The following is a 21,596-nucleotide window of genomic DNA, read 5'->3' as shown; positions in this document are numbered from 1 at the left end:
AGTAAAGGAGCAAAAAAGTGCAAAAAATTATATACCAGAGTAATACAAAAAAACACAAACACGAAGTTATAAGTATAGGGAATGCAATATACTGACCAGTGATAAAATTCCACCTCACCAAGAGACCACCAATCTGTATCCAAACACTAGTTTCGCTGTCTGCTTCCTCAAGGCGTAATTAATATACCGTACAATAAATAACAATAAAAATATATATACTTTTATCAAGGGAAGACGATGGAGAGCCAAGTAATCAGCGGCACCTCTATTTTTAGACCAATTCCAGGTGTGTGCAAGGTTCTTTATTGGTAGACCTTGATGACCATTGTGTAACATTTGCGCTTGCTGCAAAGTATTGACCTATTGTTAGTCATGTGATTGAAATATATTTCTTTTGCTGGCCCTATATGAGATTCCGCTAGCCACAGCTCCAGTCATTACCCGTTGAGGAAGCAGACCGCAAAACTCGCGTCGGGGTACGGATTGGTGGTCTCTTGATGAGGTGGAATTCAATCACTGGTCAGTATGTAGCATTCCCTATACTTAGAACTTGGTATTTGTGTTTTTCGTACTACTTTGGTATATTCATTTTTTGCAATTTTTCGTTCCTTTACTTGTATGAACATTTCACCAAGGTTATTAATTGTAGATATATAGTCTGTATATGCACCTTTATTAGACTTTCCTGACCAGTTTATGCATTTGCACTTTATGGGATTTACTTACCCCTGTAACACCACTCCTATGAATTTTAAGTGTTTTTATAATCATTGTGTTTTGTCAATCATGTCTATACCTTTATTATTAATAAAATGTAATATATTTATTATGAACTGTGTCTGATTTTGTTTATTACTATATAGTATATCAATATATTCTTGTTGGTTCTACCTTTTAGAAAGTGGACTGATTAATTTTCAAGAACCAGAATAGGCTTTGTTAGCCTTTCTTTTGAGTTGGAATAGTGGGTGGAATCTAATGCATTTAATTTTTATCCCAGAGTGCTAAACAGTAAGGGCAGAAGAAGTCAACTAGTCTTACAAACATATAATAAATGGGGTTCTTCCTGTTTCTTAGGAGTCAGGGCTATAGGGGAATGTAGCATGACCCCTCTCAGCTCTCCTGAATGTCTGCGTGGTTGATGGTCGTAGGTGTAAAGAAGCTAAGTCAGCTAGCCTCATTTTAGTACTCACTTTGCCATTACCTGGATGTACTTTATCATTGTTCTTTACAATATAAATTGCTTCCCACACAATTTGTCCAGTCTCATATTGTAGCAATTTTAACATTTTTATTTATAAATCAACTGAATCCACATGTTTCTAAACTTAAAAAATTAACTTTGCCATACTTGTGATCACAATAAATTTTATATCAATTCCAATACATTTTTCTTCAGATATAATAATTTTCTACCAATTCAGTACATTTCTGTTTCAATATAGGTGCCTCGATTGTTCTCCAAATGGTTTGTAATTGATATCACCCCCTCAAAATTTCACCTTTCCTGACATGTCTGTTCAAATTACAACAAAAATTCTCGAGCATCTATTCTTATGACTCTACTTTGTGACATTGCTTTATTATTCCTGCTAGACATTATGAATGAATTGCTACCAGTCTGCAATTCAAATGGCTATTACCAGTTGAGGGTGTGTGCCTGACACTGGCAGCACTAATTGGATAATGTCAGACTGTGCAAGCGCACCCCCAACTGATCAATACAACTTGAACCTTAGGGCGAATGGTGCAACTGCAGCGGGATCACCTGCAGTAGCTCACATGACTCATGCCTCCCAACCATCCAGCAAGATGGTTGGGAGGATGCAGTAAGTCCTGCTTTTAACTGTATCTGTGGACGCAAATACAATTGAATACAATGGTGAAGCAGGGGGCCGTCAGCCAGCAGGTGCGATGAAGTGATATCATCGCCCCTACTGCCCTGAGCAGTAGGGAGCACAAGTAGAGGGAGAATATCCTCTGTTTATCAGGGGAGTGGGGTTAGGGGAGTAGTGCTTTTTTTAAATGTTATTAAAACTACAGGGACTTCACTATTGGGGCACTAAGGTGGCAACATTGTTGTGAGGGTCATTAAGGTGGAAAACTATTGTAAGGGGGCACTTAGAGATCATAACTATTGTGAGGGGGCACTAAGAGAGCATAATTACTGTGAGTGGGCAATAAGGGGGCATAACTACTGTAAGGGGAACTAAGAGACCATACCTACTGTGATTGGGCACTAAGGAGACATAACTACTATGAGGGGGCATTAAGTGGGCATAACTACTGTAAAGCACTAATGGGGCATAACTACTGTGTGGTGGCACTAAGGGAGCATTCTACTATATAAGTGCACTAAGTGGAGGGGGGGGGGCACTCATGAAATAGCTGCACTGGACCCACCAATGTATTAAAAACAGTTCTGCAACTGGTAACACCCATCTGGGCCTTCACTGCAAACTGCTAATAATTCATTCATAACTTCTAGCAGGAATAGTGGAGGAATGTCATATCATAAATACATAAGAATAGATAGCTCCAAAATTGTTTTTACATGGTGGGTGCAAGTATTTACTGAAACAGACATATCAGGAGAGATGACAGGTCCTCTTTAATAGCAGAGAGTAACTCATCAAGGTGGACCCCAAGAGACCATGTTCTTAACTTACACACTATATACTGTATAATACCCAAATCCCCTGTTCTCTAGTAAAACCCCAATAACATTTGTACTTACTTCTAGGTCATTGAAGAACAAATGTGTATCTGCCAAGTTGAAAATCATTTCCTCCATGCGAAGTCCAAGTGATACAGATGTCGGTGGATCCTTGTGGGACAAAAATAACAGTCAGACTTGTGTTTGTCAATGGAATTATTCAGTAATTATTTACACAGATCAAAGAGGATATCCAGGTTGGTCATCATTAGAATAGGCCATTAATATTAGACTGGGGAAGGTCAACTCTCCGCACCTTTGTTGAACTGCTGTTTCAAAGGATTGCTTAATTCTGACAAGCACTACTTCCCCTTCATTGTTTACTAGATATATATTTTAGGCTAGTTTTACACATGTTTAAAAAAAATACAGCAGGCTGTTCTGGTAGAGAGCAGTCTGCTAGAGTTCTCTGGATCCAGCATAGCTGGATAGTGCTACGTGCCCGCTGAACCCCAAAGACTATAATGGGAGGCCGAGGGATCTAGCCACTCCTTGGCCTATATGGCCAAACAAAAAACGTTGTGTGTACCAATTTTTGGCTCATTCAGTATTCTGGGGAACAACCGGATTTTTGCCCTATCCCACTATAGTCAAGGGCAGGGATACAGCACTATCCAACTATGCTGGATCCAGAGAACTCCGGCACGTTACTCTCTATTGGAACAGCCTGCTGGATTACTTTGACATGTGTGAAAGTAGACTTAATCACAGTAGCCTAAGCCAAAGCAGATACATGGGATGATACAGGGCAAATAAAACAATATTCATGGGACAATGGGGTATAAAAACCAGAAAACAGGGGTAAGGAGATAATAAATGACCCCCTTAAGGGAGTATTCCCATCTCAGACATTGATGGCATATCACTGATGTAAGAAAAAAAGTTTGAGAGCTAGTTCATACAACGGATTTTGAAGAGGCAAAATTCATCACATGTTTCACAGCAGGAATCCTTTTTTCTGCCATATCTTTTGCAATTTGAATGCCCCAGACCTGCTTACGTTTTAGACATGCGAGTTACAGACATACATAGCCTATATGTGGTACCAAGGAGGCCCAAATGCCACAGAAGACAACAATACTATAATAAACCATAAACAACCACAAACCATTGTAGGAACAGTTACTTGTGGAAGAAAAAGATGGGCTATACCTTGAATGTGCTATTGTCGTGCCAGGTCGTATATGTTAGCATTCACTTGCAGTTTAGCTCCATTCAAAGGGGCTAAGGCTAATTTCACACTAGTGTTTTTTGTGGATCCGTCATGGATCTGCAAAAACGCTTCAGTTACAATAATACAACCGCATGCATCCGTGATATTATGTATTATGTCTTCTTGAACACCATTGAAAGTCAATGGGGGATGGATCCATTTTCTATTGTGCCAGATTGTGTCAGAGAAAATGGATCTGTCCCCATTGAGTTACATTGTGTGTCAGGACAGATTCGGTTTGGCTCCGCTTCGTCAGGTGGACAGCAAAACGCTGCAGGCAGCTTTTGGTGTCCGACTCCAGAGCGGAATTTTTACTGAACGGAGGCAAACTGATGCATTCTGAGCCGATCCTTTTCCATTCAGAATGCATTAGGGCAAAACTGATCCGTTTTGGACAGCTTGTGAGAGCCCTCAACGGATCTCACAAATGGAAAGCCAAAACGCCAGTGTGAAAGTATCCTAAGTCAGTATATTGCAGTAATAAATAGAATAGGATAAAGGGAGAGAAGGCAATCTTTTGCTAGGACTTTTTTCTCTCTTTAGTACCTTGCTAATCAACTCTACATACTAAAATAAAATATATAGATGGAGAACTGAAATACATAATAAACCTATAATAAATAAGTGAAGGCATTATATACTGCATAAGAGGGTTTACACAAGGACTGCAGAAATGCTTTATCATCATGGAATATATTTGTATTTAGAAGACTGATACCATCATAACCAAATTCACTTCTTAGGTTGCTGATATTCCAAGTAAATCGGTGATCTAAAAAAATATCTGTAGAGAATCACTGATGTTATGTGAGTCAGGCCACCCACAAAGACTTAAGGCCTTTTATTTGCGATTAACGTATAACACACTTTATGTTCTCTGAAGAAATTGCCGTATCAACTGGCTCCTTGCTGAGCTAATAAAATAAAACACAGTGTCCAAAGCAGTGGTTTCTAAATATAATGCAGATGTCTGTCTTGTTTTCATTTGTGTATAGCATTTTCATGATTCTATAGAGAGAACACATGTATCGATCCCTATATACACTGAATCAAAATATAAACGCAATACTTTCGTTTTTTTTATTCCATTTTGCATGAGCAGAACTCAAAGATCTGAAACATTTTCTACATACACCAAAGACCCATTACTCTCAAATATTGCCCACAAATCTGTCAAAATCTGTGTTAGTGAGCACTTCTCCTTTGTTGAGATAATCCATCCCACCTCACAGGCGTGGTATATCAAGGTGCTGATTAGACAGCATGAATATTGCACAGGTGTGCCTTAGACTGCCCACAATAAAAGTCCACTCTGAAATGTGCAGTTTGATCACACAACACAATGCCACAGATGTTGCAACGTTTGAGGGAGCGTGCAATTGGCATGCTGACTGCAGTAATGTGTACCAGAGCTGTTGCCCGTGCAATGAATGTTCATTTCTTTACCATAAGCCGTCTCCAAAGGCGTTTCAGCTCTGACAAAGATATTGCAGCCTTCTCATTGGCCCACAAGCAAGAAGGGAGGTTACTGATAAAAAAAAAAAAGCTAGAATATTTGCAATTACGAATATATAGCACTATATTCTACATCTTCGCAAATTCTCAAAGTGCCGATATTCGCAATAAAAAATTGTGATTAGAATAGTGATTGTCAATATTCCTTTTTATGGCAGTAACTAATGGGTCTTAGGCTTTTATGGCAGACTAGTCTAAGTGCTGTATGGGTCTCCTATGCAGCGGAGAGCAGGAGCTTGGCTTTCACACGAGGGCCAAGATCCTGCTCTAATGGCTCAGATTTGCAGGTGCAGTGATCCGTGCCATTTAACTCCTTAGACGTCGTGGTCAATAGTGACTGTGTCATCTAATTGGTCTAGAGAGAGAGGGCTCCCTCTCTCAGGGCACCACAATGAACAAGATTGTGGGGTGTTGGAGACTTTAAATAACCTAATGAAGGCTCCCATGCCTGCCTTCAGTGATTTACCGATAGAGACTTGATAAGCAGTACAGTGTATTATAAAAGCGATCAGAAGATCACATGTCAAAGTTCCCTTGTGGAACTAATAAACTCTAAAAGTTTAGTAAAGTTTTATTAAATAAAAAGAATCTCCAAGTCAAAAAAATAACGTTTTCCATTGAGAAAATTATTTTCAATGGAAAATAAAATCCCTTCCATCTCTCTATATATCTCTTAGAATATGACAATGAAAAAATGCAAACAATTCCTGGGTCCCTTAAGCTCAAAACAGACTGTTCACTATGGAGATAAAATTATAATATTTGTATACATGTTTTAAATCATACAATCTTCAAAATGCCAAGTTATTATTTTCAAATTGAGTTCCAAAAATAATCAATTACAGAGAGAAAGGAAAGTATCGCTGCTTGTTAGGAGGGTCAATGACTGTCCACCTGTCCCTAGACATCAGTACTCTGAATGAGTTGTCAACATAATTCACCTTCCAAAACTAGTCTACAAGCAACAGCTGGCTTGATACCTCAGGCTGAGAGGTATGAAATAAGACACGCTCAGATAAAGAAGCATGGTAGTATATAAGTGAATTGCTTATTCTTAAAGTGGAACCATCATATAGTTAGTTTTCGTATCCATCATCTTTAAGCCAAATGCAAACAGTCTTTAAAGGAGTTGCTTCATAAAGAATACTTTTCAAGTTGAGTCCAGGCCATAATTATAATTTATTTTATTTTATTTACTCTTATTACAAATATGCTATTTTATTGAATAGCCTTTACTGTGTCCACCTCAGTAAATGTGTCGAGACACACAAGCTTATTCTTGCATCTCAGTCTGCTCCTCCAGGTATGCAAAGGATCCCAGCTGCTTCTAAACTGCAGTGTCTTGCTTCTCAGAAGAGAGATGTAGAGCAAGCGCAGTTACAGAAACACTGTCTCCTTGGCCGCATGCACACGACCGTGGTGTGTTTTGCGGTCCGCAAATCGCGCATGGCAATTTGAAGAACGGCACGGACAGCCTTCAATATAAATGCCTATTCTTGTCCGCAAAGCGCTTAATTAATGCTGTTTCATGATGGGATCTATTGGGAATGGACTGCTTAGATCCCGCACAGTGATTTTTCATTGGAAGATCAGTTTTAAAACTACAATTTCCATCATATTCAGTGTACAGTGGCTTTTGCCAAGACAACTGCATTAAAACAATAAAATTTTCATCCATTATGATGACAAATGTACTATCTCCAGGAAATCAAGTTAAGAATAGAGGCTTTATTTTCTTATGGCAACTACGCATATAGCTAGTGACTAGAAATTGCTATCTTTAATCTACTCTGGCTGTAGAACAGTAGCAATTACCTCTAATGTGAAGATTGCTGAGGCATTAGGTAAAATAAGTACTGTCTAATGAGATAAGAAGAGAATCACCTTCCCATCTCCGCCCTCCTTTCACTAAAAGCACACATTATCATTGGTAGGCTAATTGACCTTTTGGGCAATTCATTCCCCAGCCCCAGGCTATTGTTCTTTAGAAAAGAGTAGAGCCGTGTCCTGTCTGAAATGTGTAGACATCGCCTAAGACAAATCAGCTCCAGCTCCTCAATTACTAGCTTTTATTAAACACATTCTGGTTTTAATATGTGATCCCTGTCTTCATTATGGGAAAATTGGAGGACTCAAAACCTAGATCTGCTCAAGCTGCTCTACTACAATTAGTATGTGAATGCTACTGGATTTCAGAGAATACCACAACTGGTGAAGAGTGCTTCACTTAAGTTGAGCACTTGCATTGATTTGCCAGGTTAAACTAAGCATGGTATTTAGGATGCTCTTTTGGAACAAGGTCATATGTTAGAAAATATTTCCCCGATACAACAAATTTTTTTTTTTGCAAGGAATTACCATTTGTATTGTGGGAATCTGCATATCCCGCATTGAACAAACATTTTTTTTCTTAGATGATGCTAAAATTGTAATACATATCCTGAAAAATTTAAAACAGGTACTTCATTATTCCAACAGAAGATGTCCATTGGTCAGAAGAACCAATCATTTTAGTACCATAGAATTTATGTTTATCTTTAACTAACCAATAAATAGTGTCATTTTAAAGATTTATTGAATTTAAAGGTGTTTCTGGGATAAACATATTGATGACCTATCCCTAGGATAGACTATAAATAGCAGATCATAGGGGGTCTGACCCTCAGCATCCCCACTGATCAGCTGTTTAAAGGGGCCACATCACTTGTAATTGCTGTAGGCTCATAATGTTTAAATCAGCACATCTGATAATAATGGAATGAATCAATCTTAAAGTCAACTGCAAAAGTTTCAGATGCCTTAAATCAACCTTGCAATTTAATACTTATCTATGGGAGCCTCAGTCTTACAATCAAAGGCACAATGTAGCCCTCAGCTTAAGCTGGGCACTACAGTCACACAAGCAAAAGCATAATGTATCCCTCAACTTAAGATGGCCAAATACAGGATATATGAAACTCATTCTTCTGACAGCTTTTTTCCCAACTCTACCATCAACATGCAAGCATCAGAAACAGTACATATTTATTTCAATGGCGATAGAGAAATACGTCTCCATTCCATGGAAGTTTGTCTTCCAAGTATACATAAGATTGGGCACTGTTTGTAATGCAAAAATGTTGTATAGCCACTGAGCTGTTCAATAAAATGGATTTGTATAACGTTGCCTGCTGTTTGTTCTATTTCTTATTTGTTTGTCTACCTCACTGAGGTGGACGCACATGCTCAGTTAAATCCTTTAACTGCCTCTTGAGTTGAGAGGGAGAGAGCTGCAGCAGTAAGGGCACAGCCCCGTAGATGCAGTTGAAAGGACATTCCCCTTGATATAAATCTGGCAGAGAATTGGAATAATGAATGGGGAGATCTCTGGACCCATGTGAGGTACAGGGCTGGTTCTAGCTGTGTTAAAGAGAGATTGTCATGTACTATATGATGATTAATTTTTTGCAGTAATTTTTGGATAGCCCCTTTAAGGCTGAAGACTAGACATAGACCAATGTGGTTCTACAGCTTCAAGTCAAACTTGCGCATGACTAATACATTTGTCACACAACAATTATATGAAAATCCCTTGGAAGGTGAATGTTCTGTACTTACAACACAATGAACTGCAACCATCAAGCTATAAAGGGTGGATAGCCATTCCTTGTTACTCACCCTTCCATATCGGTTAGCATATGATCCTGTCAATAATGAGTGGAAGACAATGATTGTCTCATCCAAATCCCAAATAAATACTCTCTGAAAAATAGAGAGAAAATTATATACATAAAAAAATAAAAAATAAAATATTCAACATTATTAATGCCTAATATTCACAGGAATTTGCTTGTATTATTTCCAGCATGTTTTTACCCTATTCTTTAAATATAGTATTAATAAAAATAATTATTAATTAACTAATACCTACATACTCTGCATATTCTTACACGTTAGTACAGTAAATTAAGTTGAACTGAAATCCAACTGTCTGTAAATTTAAGAAAAAATTGTCACACTGACTGTGCAGTTTTTCTAAGGACCATCCAATACTACTGTTTAATTGATCCTACTGGGAAAATAATTTAGTATTGGACTCAGGTTACTGTATTACATACTTCAAGGTCAGAGTCTGGAGGAGGGGATGGGTTATTATTTCTTCGTCCTCGTCCGCGTGACTTTCCATCTGATACACGCCGTAATCGATCAGAATCTGAATCTTTAATAGGTGTTGATGGACTATGAATGATGCTGTATTCTATAAAAAAAAGGGTAATGAGACAGTTTATTTATAATATATTAGATAAAAACATGCATGCAATCGAACCCAAATCAAATTTCCAGAAATGATAAATATTCATCAAGTATTTTTTTTTATCAACATCGAACAATTCAGTTTTAATTGTGTGTCCAATAATATCAGAAATTAATACTTAAATGGGGTATTCCAGTTACTAAACATTATGCTCTATCCATTGGATAGGACAGGATAGAGGATGGTTTGTTATTGTGGCGGGTCCAACCACTCAGAATAGGGTCCTGTGCCCACATTCTGATGGAGTAGAAAGTTAAGCATACACCCTGCCGCCCCATTCATTTGCTACGAGGCTGCCGTAAATAGCCAAGCACAAAAAAAGCCGAGCTGGCAATAAAATGAAAATAATATCTCTACTACTGACTACTAATCTCTGTTGGTATGTATTCCCCAAGCTCTTGGAAAAATCAGTCTGGTCTTTAAAATAGTCTGTCTCCTGAATGTTATGCAACTTTGTCAGTATTAATAATGTGGAATTTTGCACTGAGGACTGAGAATGCCAGGCTTCCTGTTGTCGTCCGTTGATTGCTTTTGAATATTCATGAGAGGCACAGTAAGCGTTCCCCCTCACTGCAAAGTTCAGACGATCATATTACGGGAGTGAAGAATAGAGTTGTGCCAAAACCGTTTACTAAATACAAAGAAAGCCTGACACAGGAGAATTATCAGGGAAGAAAAAAATCACTGACATAAATGTAAGTGCTTCAACTGCAGGGCATTGGTAATTGAATTTCCATATTGATGATACGTATCATAGGGAAATTGATTTCCCAAATATCGTGGCATGTTTCTTAGAAAACTACTTAAAAAATTACAAATACAATAAAAACTACATTGGAAAAAATGACGTTCAAGGCAATGGGAAATAAGAATGTGCATATACAGACTCTATTAAAGGGGTTCTCCGCGAATTAAGAAAATGAAAATACGTAAATATTACTTTCTTATAAATATATTCCCAAATGTCTTTCATTAGTTATAAAGGCTCCTTTTGTCTGGGGAGCAGTCATTAGGAGAAATAAAATGGCTGCTGTCCTATTAGTACGCACAAAACCTGTCATTATCACATAGCAGGACACAGCCACATCCCCACTGGCCGGGGCGAGATAATTTTCATAAGATTATATAGGGCTCCCTAACCCACCCTGAATACAAGTACCAGCATACAAAGGAGGATTGGTACACGCAGATAAGTGACAGCAAGGTTCAAACAGGTACATATATACATATTTGGATTGATGCTGTGAATGCACATTTACCTCTGCTTATGGTATTGTAGGAAATTTAGAAATGTAATCATAAATATATTTTATGTTCTATCAATCTAATGCCCTTATTTATAGTGTTAAGCGCGAATATTCGAAAAACAAATTGTTTTCGTAAATATCATCACTTCGAGAATTTGCGAATGTTTAGAATATAGTGCTATATATTCGTAATGACGAATATTTTTTTTTGTTGTTTTGTTTTTTAACACAGTACATTTCAGGTTATCATTAGTGTTGAGCGAGCATGCTCGGCTGAACTGCTGTTCGGCTCGAGGATCGCTATGCTCGGCACATCCGAGTGCTCGACCGAATACTGCAGGTGCTCGAGTACAATTTAATACAATGAAAGTCAATGGGAGACCTGAGCATCAAACCAGGCACCCCCTGCTCTGAAGAAGAGAGGGTGTCTGGTTCACAAAAAAAGGTTAGAAATTGGTGGAAACCCCATCAAAATGGTTTGGAAACAACATTAAGAGGATGGCTGGATGTGTCTTGGACTTCTATTATCTACGACATACAATGGACAACCACACAAAGGCTATATGCCAAAAGCCAGGTATATGCAAGCCATCAATCTTTCCATGAGACAGATGACAGGCTTAGTCAGCACACCTTACAATGGCAGCCTTGTGCACTATGAGAGATTCCAAACCAGCTCTCATCTGACTGAGAGTCAGTAAGCCTCAAAGTTACTTCACAACTGTTGGATGGCTTGGGTGGACCTGTGCACCTAGATCAATATCATTAGGGTAAAAAAAAAGTTTTCTGATTGTACTAACATAATATTCAATAACCTTTTTGTACAGTTTTATCATGTAAAAACTTACTTACATAAATATGGGCATATGGGAAAGACATACAAATGAGCATAATCTGCCTAGTTTTTCAGCTGAAAAACCATTTGCATGGAAAATTCGCAATCTACACTACTTATGAACAGGGCCATCTATTGGTTTCATAGTCTTATGACAAGACTATTAGTGTAGCTTTTTGCATGGAAAATTAGTGATAAAAATTCGCGATTAGAATATTCGCAATCTATACTACTCATGAACAGCGCCTTCTATTGGTTTCATAGTCTTTTAATAAGACTATGTAACCAATAGATGGCGCTGTTCATGAGTCATTACAAGAAGGGCAATAGTCCTCAGATACACCTGAGCACACAAGCACTTTGATGCTCGATCAACACAGTGATCATCCCTCCCTTCTTCTAGCTTGTGGGCCAATGAGAAGCTTTTGTCACAGCTTATAAGCCCTAAAAATACACTACACAGCTACTAATAGTAGAAAACGAGTTTATTGTACAAATATCAAATATAATAAAATACATGTATATGTGGCAATACAGACACAGGACAAAAAACAAGGACTACATAAACTTTGTCGATAAATAATTGCAGATAATCCCAAACACTCCCAAGCTACCTGCAAGAGAGAATCTCACTATACAGGTATATAAAGTGCACAGTGCATAAGGGAGAGAGTAACCAAGGGACAATCAATTGCCATTTGTATACAGACCAGTGTAGTCCAGGCCCCAACACACGTTTTCGCTGTCGCTTCCTCAAGGGGTATAGATGGACTGTGCTCTGTGGTCTTAAAAATCCCCAATGATTAGTGGAATTTATGCTAAACACCTGAGTAGAGAGGGCTGCAAGCCAATCGAATACAAGCTGGCATGATTGACAGGTATTGTTATTTGGCATGTGATGTCACATCTATTCATAATGTGTACTGCCCCCATTATTATGCAAGTGCAGGAACCCATTGCCTAATTCAGTGATCCGGTCCCATATCAAGAGAAAATCACAACAAGTGCCGCTTACAATAAAGAATTTGAACCAGAGTGTATATAGGAAGGAGGGGGGAGGAGTCGGAGCCGCTTGTGTTCGCGGCCAAGTGCCACAGGACATGTGACACATCTGCAACCAAGAACCTTCAACTCCAGCATCACCCCCCATCAAATTATGCAATTATTTATTGACAAAGTTTATGTAGTCCTTGTTTTTTGTCCTGTGTACTGTGTCTGTATAGCCACATATACAGGTATTTTATTATATTTGGTAATTGTACAATAAACTCGTTTTCTACTACTAGTAGCTGTGTAGTGTATTCTTAGGGATTATCTGCTTTGTAGCTACCTCACAGCCTTACTTTAGGGCCAATGCTCTTATATTGGTGTTGTTTGTCACAGCTTAGCAACATCCCTAGCAACCAATATAAAAGTTGCCTACCCCACGCCGATATTTCACGTGCATTATGCAAATAATACATTGTCGATTTTCGCAATCAAGAATTTAATCTTGAATTTGCGAATTCATGAATATATGATGAATATTCTACAAAATATTTGCGAAATATCGCTAATTTGAATATTGCCCCTGCCGCTCATCACTACTTATTTATGAAAAACAATGACAAGCAGGAAATTCTAGTAGTGATAGATAATCAGTTCTTACCTTTTCTGTCCTTATACTTAATCAGTGATAAGCAGGGTGTTCTAGTGGTGATAAATAATCAGTTCTTCCCTCTCCTGTGTTCTCCCCTGTCCCTTATACTATAAACAGTGATAAGCAGGGTCATCTAGTGGTGATAGATAATCAGTTTTCACCTCTCCTGTCCTTATTCTATAAACAGTCATAAGCAGGGTGTGGCAGTGTAGTGATGAGCGTCATAGGCAATATTCATTTTCGCAATATTTCACAAATTTTTCGCATAATATTCGCAATAAATTAGCAAATTCTAGAATTTGTGATCTCCATTCATTATTTTTACGATTGCGCAAATCGACACTAATGATGCACATATTTTTTGAGGCAATACATGCAACTTCACATTTTATCATGTCTGAGTATTGTTATGACATTATAGCACTATGTCTGTATCATGTATGTATGGACAGCAGAGAAACAGTCATTCCTATCACACTACCTAACACCCTCCACTGGAACTAGCTACACTATATCACTATCTAACCTACACTGACTTTCTCCCATTAACTATCTGTATTATATATATGAGCTAACTAACTAGCTATCTAATGTAATTGGATAAGGAATAGGATCCAGATGAAAGCACAGAGCACAGCAATGTCACTGTTCTCTCTTTCTCTCAGAACTGCAAAAAATGGCTGCTGGGCAGTTTCTTATATAGTAAAGGGGTAGGCAACTTTCCTATTGGTTGCTAGGGATGTTACTAAACTCTGAGAAAGATATTGCAGCCTTCTCATTGGCCCACAAGCAAAAAGCGAGGTTACTGATGAAAAAAAAATTCTAGAATATTCTACATCTTTGCAAATTCTCGAAGTGACGATATTCGCAATAAAAATTTGCGATTAGAATATTTGCGATCAACACTATTCTAGTGGTGACAGATAATTAGTTCTCACCTCTCCTGTTCTTATACTATAATCAGTAATAAGCAGGGTGCACTAGTGGTGATAACTAATCAGTTCTTCCCTTTACTGTGTTCTGCCCTGTCTCTTATACTATAAACAGTGATAAGCAGGGTCTTCTAGTGCTGATAGATAATCAGTTCTCATCTATCCTTATACTATAAACAGTGATAAGCAGGCTCTTCTAGTGCTGATAGATAATCAATTCTCACCTCTCCTGTCCTTATACTATAAACATTCATAAGCAGGGTGTTCTAGTGGTGATAGATGATCAGTTCTCACCTCTCCTGTGTTCTCTCCTTTTCTTATACTATAATCAACGGTAAGCCGGGTGTTCTAGTGGTGATAATCAATTCTCACCTCTCCTGTTCTCTCCTGTACTTATACTATAAATAGTGATAATCAGGGTGTTCTAGTGGTGATAGATAAGCAGTTCTCACCTCTCTTGTGCTCTTTCCTGTCCCTTATACTAGTTATCTTTATGCTGCAAAGGCTTGTTTTACATTTGCGCTTACCGATCCACCAGGCTGTTCCATCCGGGAGCAGCCTGCCGGATGCCAGATGCTACGGGAATGCCATTCAGCCCCATTAACTATAGTGCTGAAATATGCAGAGAATCAGCCAGACAAATACAGATGCCTGTAGCGTTTTTTTTCTCCAGCCGATTCCTGCCATTCTATACCGGAACAGCCTGCCGGAACAGTGAGACTCAAGACTTAAGGCCCCAAGTTTCAAAGCCTGCACATGTTCAAAAGTGAAGTCACTCCTCTAAAAACCAAACGAGAATGTTCCCTACTGAACATGTCTGAAGTCATCTCAGAACTTCTAGACAAAACAGGATGACAGCATTAAAGGCATTGTCTGGTAATAAGTAACATATCACAGGGGCCCTTCTATGGAAAAAAAAATCATACTTACCTACTTCCTGCCGCTCTTATCCTGTGTGACGGCTTCTGTTTGTCCATCTTATGGCCCACCATTTTTTTAATTCGTCTCTGACATGGGCATTTATTCCCCAGCCCCAGGCTGGGGCTTCAGCAGTGACTGGCTTTGGCAGTGATGTATCTCTTGTGGACATCGCTGAATCCAGTCATTGACTGCAAGGGAGCAGATGATCATGCTGTGGACCAGAAGATAGACATATACGAGCCAGTGCTCAGGACTGGAGCAGCACGTAGCAGGTAAGTATAAATATTTCCATAGCAGAGGGAGGATGCGGGAACCTGTGAAAAGTTATTTATTCCCAGACAACTTTTTCATAGCAAGCACTGAATAGCTGAAGCTGAACAGCTCCATTTTAACATGTGTCTTTTATTCCAATTGGGGCTTGCATATGATTCTCTGCATTTCCAAGACATACATATAGAGCTTTCCTAACTTTTTTAAAGGACAAATTTAGAGATCTCTAACAATTTAGTGTATAAGAGTGTTTCCAGTTATAAAATAGTGCATTGAACATTTGCTAGTTTCAGGAATTTACAAAAGTTCAGAAATATCATATATTGTATTCCAATAAGTATGGTTTAAGTTTTATCTAAGTAACCTGAATAATTACATGATAAAAAAAACTATGTTAAAACAGTAAATTTGTTATTAATAAATTATTGGTCATTTATGAAAGTGTCGGAGCCAAAGTTGGAGTGTAATAAAATGCAGGAGATGGAGTCAGAACTTTGGCTTACCGACTCCTCAGCCCTGGTATTATTACTATCATATACCAAACCTTACAATAGTAAAATTTTGCTTCCTGTGATAGAAAGTTTAAAGCAGTTCTAGGTAATTTGACTGTTTATAGGGAAACTAAATGTGTATTTTCACACAAAGAAATTATGGACACATATTTTACATTTGCTGTTACTATACTAACAAATATACAGTTACTGGCACAGGATACATGAACATGCTTAACTGACAAAATGGTGGCGATCTGAGATACATAAAAGCCAAACATTCTGTTGTACTCAAGAAACACTAACCCTGTGCCCATGCAAATATCAGAGCCTTGGAGTTAGTTGGTAAGCCATACTTCCAAATCTGACTTTATTGCCCTGGTGCCCATGCAAACAATGGTGCTGTGAAGTTGGTAAGCCATAGTCTTGACTCTGACTCCACAGCCCTGGTGCCATAAAGACATCAGGGCACTTCCTGACGTGATAACTGCAGCTTACTCTAAACTACATCATTGTAAATAAAAATAAATCATAAATTACCAGTCACTAACATTGTACATCTAGCCTCTACAGTAAAATACCAAAGTAGCAAATAAACCATGAAAATTTCCCATGCTAGCTCAATCATAAGGTGAAATCACATTATTCACAATATAGCCACCATTATTTGTTAGGATAAGTCTATTTAGTTCTCATGAAAATACAAAAAGATATAAGGTCTAGTAAATAAAATCTGTAGATTTTATAAACAATGATAAGCTGAGAAACCTGTTCCAATGGTTTTCTGGAGCTACACTTCTACTTTCCCACTAGCGGCAACCTTCTCCGGCAGGCTGTTCCAGTGGGGGAATAGCCTACCCGGTCCGTGCTACCACTAGTCCACCATGCCACAGAAGTCTGCTCCGGCCCCATTAACTATAATGGGGGAGGTCCGGAGGTCCGGCTGCAGCACGGCAAACAACATGCTGCGGTTTTTGTCCGGCCGCCTCCCGGCATGTTTGCCGTGCAGCGGTCGGACCTCCGACCCACCCCCATTATAGTGAATGGGGCCAGAGTGGACTTCCAGCGGCACGGTGGACTAGCAGTAGCATGGATCCTGCAAGTGTGAAAGTAGCCTTAGGGGAGGCAGCTGGATCTTTTCTATTATTTTGTTGCGTTCCTTATTTTATATAGGTTATGCTTGTCTACTCCCTTAGGACTGTATGTGTGCTATTTGTGCAATATATTTATACCAGAGTGGCACTGGAAACTTAAAGTTGACATGGAAAAAAAATAAAAATGGCCCCATGTTGTAGGCAGGTCCAAATTAACAGAAGTCAGGACAACAGAAATCGGCCAGCAATGCCGTAGTGCAGGACAAAATACTGCCCCAGCAGAACCAAATACCACCATGCAGCACAGAATACCGCCTCAGCAGAAACAAATACTACAATGCAGCACAGAATACTGCCTACATTAATTAATACCAAAAGCATCAGATATTTATGTACCTGTCTGGCGGCCAAGAGGCCCTCTGGGCATCAGCCCACTGGGAAATTTCCCTGTAGAGTATATGGCCAGTCTGACCATGTTGATTGCTGTCTGAGTGCTGTAGGTATTTATGGAGTCACAAAGTATATTTTATCAAATGAGACCATGAGAGTAAGAGAGGATCTCACAAGACCATGAGGATTCAGGATAATCATTTTCACATGCATTTCATGTTATATACTTCCATATGAAATAAAGCTAAAGTAATAGTTAAACACTAAAATATTCTTGGTTACGGTTGAGCCCTCTGTTTTGTGTGGTCCCTCATTAACTTTTAAAGGAGAATTAAATAGTAAATTAAATGTACCTAAATAACAATTGCCAAGCCATTGGGTTACCCATGATACATTATGATTTGCAATGACCAAATTTTCAATACAGTTTTTACAAACTTTTCCCAAACAGTAGGCTATTGTAAATATTGGAAACCTAATCTAACAGCCTCCTTGATTACTCTTTATTCAGTGTTTGTTTGTCACCTTATCCCCTGTTTCAGGTGTAGCTTAGTACTCATTACTCTACCCTATTTAGTGTTGCCCCACCCTTCTGACTATGTGATAGATAGCTTCATTTGGGTTTGGCAGAGCTGGTGTGAGGTCGTCTTTAGTGTTCCTGCTCTTCCATCACTACAGAAGTTAAGTGTCACATTTGTTTGTTTTCCCTTCCTTGCTTTTTGTTACTAAGCCTCAGGGAGATGCCTGTTCCTTTATCGGGGAAGAAACTGGTTGCCTCAGTCCTGACAATATTCTTAGGGATCTATAGGGTCTCCAGGGTCCCAGGTTACAGGGTATGGGAATTTATACTATCAAGGGGTGCCCATACGGTTAGAAGTCAGGGCCAGAGTAGGGTTACTAGGAAGTGACCTTTTCCTTTCCCTAGCGTTGAGGCCTAGTGGCTTTCCCTCCTGGTTGTTAGTTTGGTTTTTCCTCCTATACCTCATCCATGACAAGAGCGCACTGCAAGTGGATGACATCACTAATGGATGCGTACAACCCCAGAATCGGACTAGAGCTGATTCTGCCCATCTGATTAGAGAAGAAAAAACATATGTCATATATCTCTCACAGTTATTCTCTTGCAAATCCACCTGTGGCTCAAATGTTCTGTAAAATAAGCTTTGGGCAGTGTTTTCACTCCAGACGTTGAAAGTGGCCTCCTCTGCTGAACATACGTTTTACTTTAAGATCTTAAAAAACAGAATTCAAAAGCTTCCAGCCCACAGGAGTTTTATTCCCAGACTACCCTGTGACTACTTATTAAGGAATGTACGTTTTTCACAGCCAACCGGACCACAAACATGTACTGTTCTAGGCAAAGACAGCTATAAGCAAAGCTCGCAGAGAATGATAACTTTTAACGACTTTGCTACAAATTAAATTTATAGAAGGATTACATATAGGCCTACCAAAGAAATATCACTGGTAGGACTCATGCACGTGGCACAGCCACATTCAGATATCCTTGCTCTTGCGAGCAAAACCATTACTCCTTTACTATGATAGTGGCCTCTTTCATCAGAATAATGTGTGATGGCACACTCTAAAATTTGTTCAGGAAGAGTTCCAGATGTTCATCTAGCTTCCAAGTTAAGTCACATCGATCTGCTGCTAACGTCTTGATGCCAGACACCACATATTCAGAGGTCTTGTGGAGTCCATACCTTAACATGTCAGAGCTGTTTTGCCTGCACAAGGAGGACCTTCACAATATAAGGCTGTTATCTTATGGCTGATCAGTATCTTTTAAAAAATTTCCATGCTGTGTGTGGTCGTTTTAATGGACAACAGACTCTGACTATGGCATAATTACTGAGTCTGATTATAGAGAGGGATTGTATTTTGCACATCTTTAAAAATGAAGGCAGCCCTATCATCACATCGAAGAATGTTATTTGCTTTTTATGAAACACAACATTGCTAGGCTAGAACAAATATCTGAGGTCTACCGATCAGTGGAAAAAGTAACAGCAAGCATTTGATCAAAAATGTTATAAACATAGAGCATGGCCCCTTTTCATTTGATCCATATAGTTTTATAGGAGAGCAAGTGGAAATTTACAGCAGACACCAATATTCTCTAAATCAAATATTCCTATCATTACTTAGAAAACTTCATCCTGGAGTTGATTTTTTACACCTCAACTGATACAAGGTCATAACGTTCCATTAGAGAAGAGTGTCACAGTTTCAAGTATGTAGTGCCTATAGAAGACAACAAAAACCTGCCTCTCCTACACATGTGGTCACTTTTATTAGGAAAGAGATCTCTCAAACACCTACTGTCACCCAAAAGAGCAAACAAAAGGCAAATTTCTCTCCTGCTGTGTTTGGAATCACACAGCATATAATATACTTACCACAAGCTCCTAAGAAAGAGTTAAGCCAACTTTCAAGACTCCCTGCTACAAGTGGCAGCCAGCATGGTGTCGGGAACTTAAAACCAGGACCAAGTCAGCTGTTCCTCATGACTTAGAGCCGGGTGTTAACCTCCTTTTACAAGCTCTGTTTCCTGATAAAAAGACCAATCTGGGCACCAAAACCCAGTGCACTTGTGTCTTAATAGCAGCTCTGCAGCTGTGCTCACATTTACAAGTAGAACGAACACAGATCCCTGCTGAGTACCAACACATATTATTCATGCCGTATACCTGCAACGCAATCTCAGTATCAGATGGAACCTTTCCTTTCCACTAAGGACTGGAAACTGAAGTAATATTTTTGTAAGAGACCAGAAGACTGAGAAACACATACTGACTCAAGCAATGCTTGGATGTTGTAATAGATATAAATCCACAGTCAACCACGAGTACTACTAATGGTGAAAGGTCAACATACCATGCTGCACCAAGATAAGTCATGTCACTCAACACACATCCCAAAATGACAAAGAAAATGATATGATGATTCATTCTGCAACATTATTTCTTCATATGTTTGTAGTTCTATGATGTTAGACATGGAATAACCAGGAACAACATAGATTGCTAAAATCACTGAACTCATCGAGAAGCCTGGAGACACAATCATAAGAAAATATGGTCTAAAGAAACACTAAGCTGATCCCACGGTTACAACTCTTAAAACATATATGCCATCCTGCAAAGTTTACGTTTCTTGTTTGTTTCCAGTTCGATAGAGCAATAGCTAAATAGATATGAGATAGATAGAAAAGAGATAATAACGATAGATAGATAGATAGATATTACATATTAGATAATAGCAATAGATAGATAGACAGAGATATATAGATAGATGATATATATTAGATAGATATGAGATAGATAGATAGATAAGAGAGATAGATAGATAAGAGAGAGAGAGAGAGATAGATAGATAGATAGAATAATAGTAGAGATATAAATAGACAGACAGATATGAAGAATGAGCCAGCACTCCAATGATGGTAGAAGGGTGATGGACCCACTTTATTCCCCCCTGGTTTCAGCCAGCCCAGCATAATGGGGTCTTTCTTGTGACAGTGCTGCTGTTATTTCCGATAGATAGATAGATAGATAGATAGATAGATAGATAGAATCAAAATGTAATACCAACAAATATGTATAATTCTAAGCACACAGACAGATAACAGAAATCCTTTAACGACCTTGGTCACGCTGACCACAATGCAGTGATAAATTGTAGCGTGCTTACCTGTGGAAGGATCTGTTACAGCTTGACTGGTGACACCCGATGACGGCTCTTGCAGCTGGTACGTTGCAGTAGTTGAGGGAATAGTGGGGCTTGTGTTGCTACTTGTCATGTAATGTGACGGATATGGAGAACTGTTGTAATACTGTGCATATTGACTTTGGCCAAAGTTGGGATAAGAAGGATATTCCTAAGACACAAAACAAGTAACCATATCAACATGTTGCTACTTCAGAGGAAATATTTCAAAATATTAGTACAAACACATGTTGATGATACTTTCCACATGGAATATATCAACCGGCTTGTTGGCACATGGAAACAGATAAGCGTAGGGGATCGGAAG

General features: G+C 38.8%; 1 protein-coding gene across 8 annotated transcripts in view; it reads right to left on the bottom strand.

The window, feature by feature from the left end:
• The window catches only part of EYA1 (EYA transcriptional coactivator and phosphatase 1), a 101,464-nt gene that overhangs the window by 40,500 nt on the left and 39,368 nt on the right, over positions 1-21,596 (bottom strand). For all 8 annotated transcript variants that reach the window (XM_044294515.1, XM_044294518.1, XM_044294519.1 and 5 more), the window contains 4 exons: positions 21,254-21,440; positions 9,542-9,681; positions 9,102-9,185; positions 2,738-2,827 (listed from right to left, as the gene is read on the bottom strand). In XM_044294515.1, the coding sequence (XP_044150450.1) occupies positions 2,738-2,827; positions 9,102-9,185; positions 9,542-9,681; positions 21,254-21,440 (501 nt within the window). The remainder of the gene's footprint in view (positions 1-2,737; positions 2,828-9,101; positions 9,186-9,541; positions 9,682-21,253; positions 21,441-21,596) is intronic.

The sequence above is a fragment of the Bufo gargarizans genome, chromosome 5 (assembly GCF_014858855.1).
Source record: "Bufo gargarizans isolate SCDJY-AF-19 chromosome 5, ASM1485885v1, whole genome shotgun sequence".
Lineage (NCBI taxonomy): Eukaryota > Metazoa > Chordata > Amphibia > Anura > Bufonidae > Bufo > Bufo gargarizans.
The sequence above is the reverse complement of the archived record's forward strand: the minus strand, read 5'-3'. Positions and strand labels throughout refer to the sequence as shown.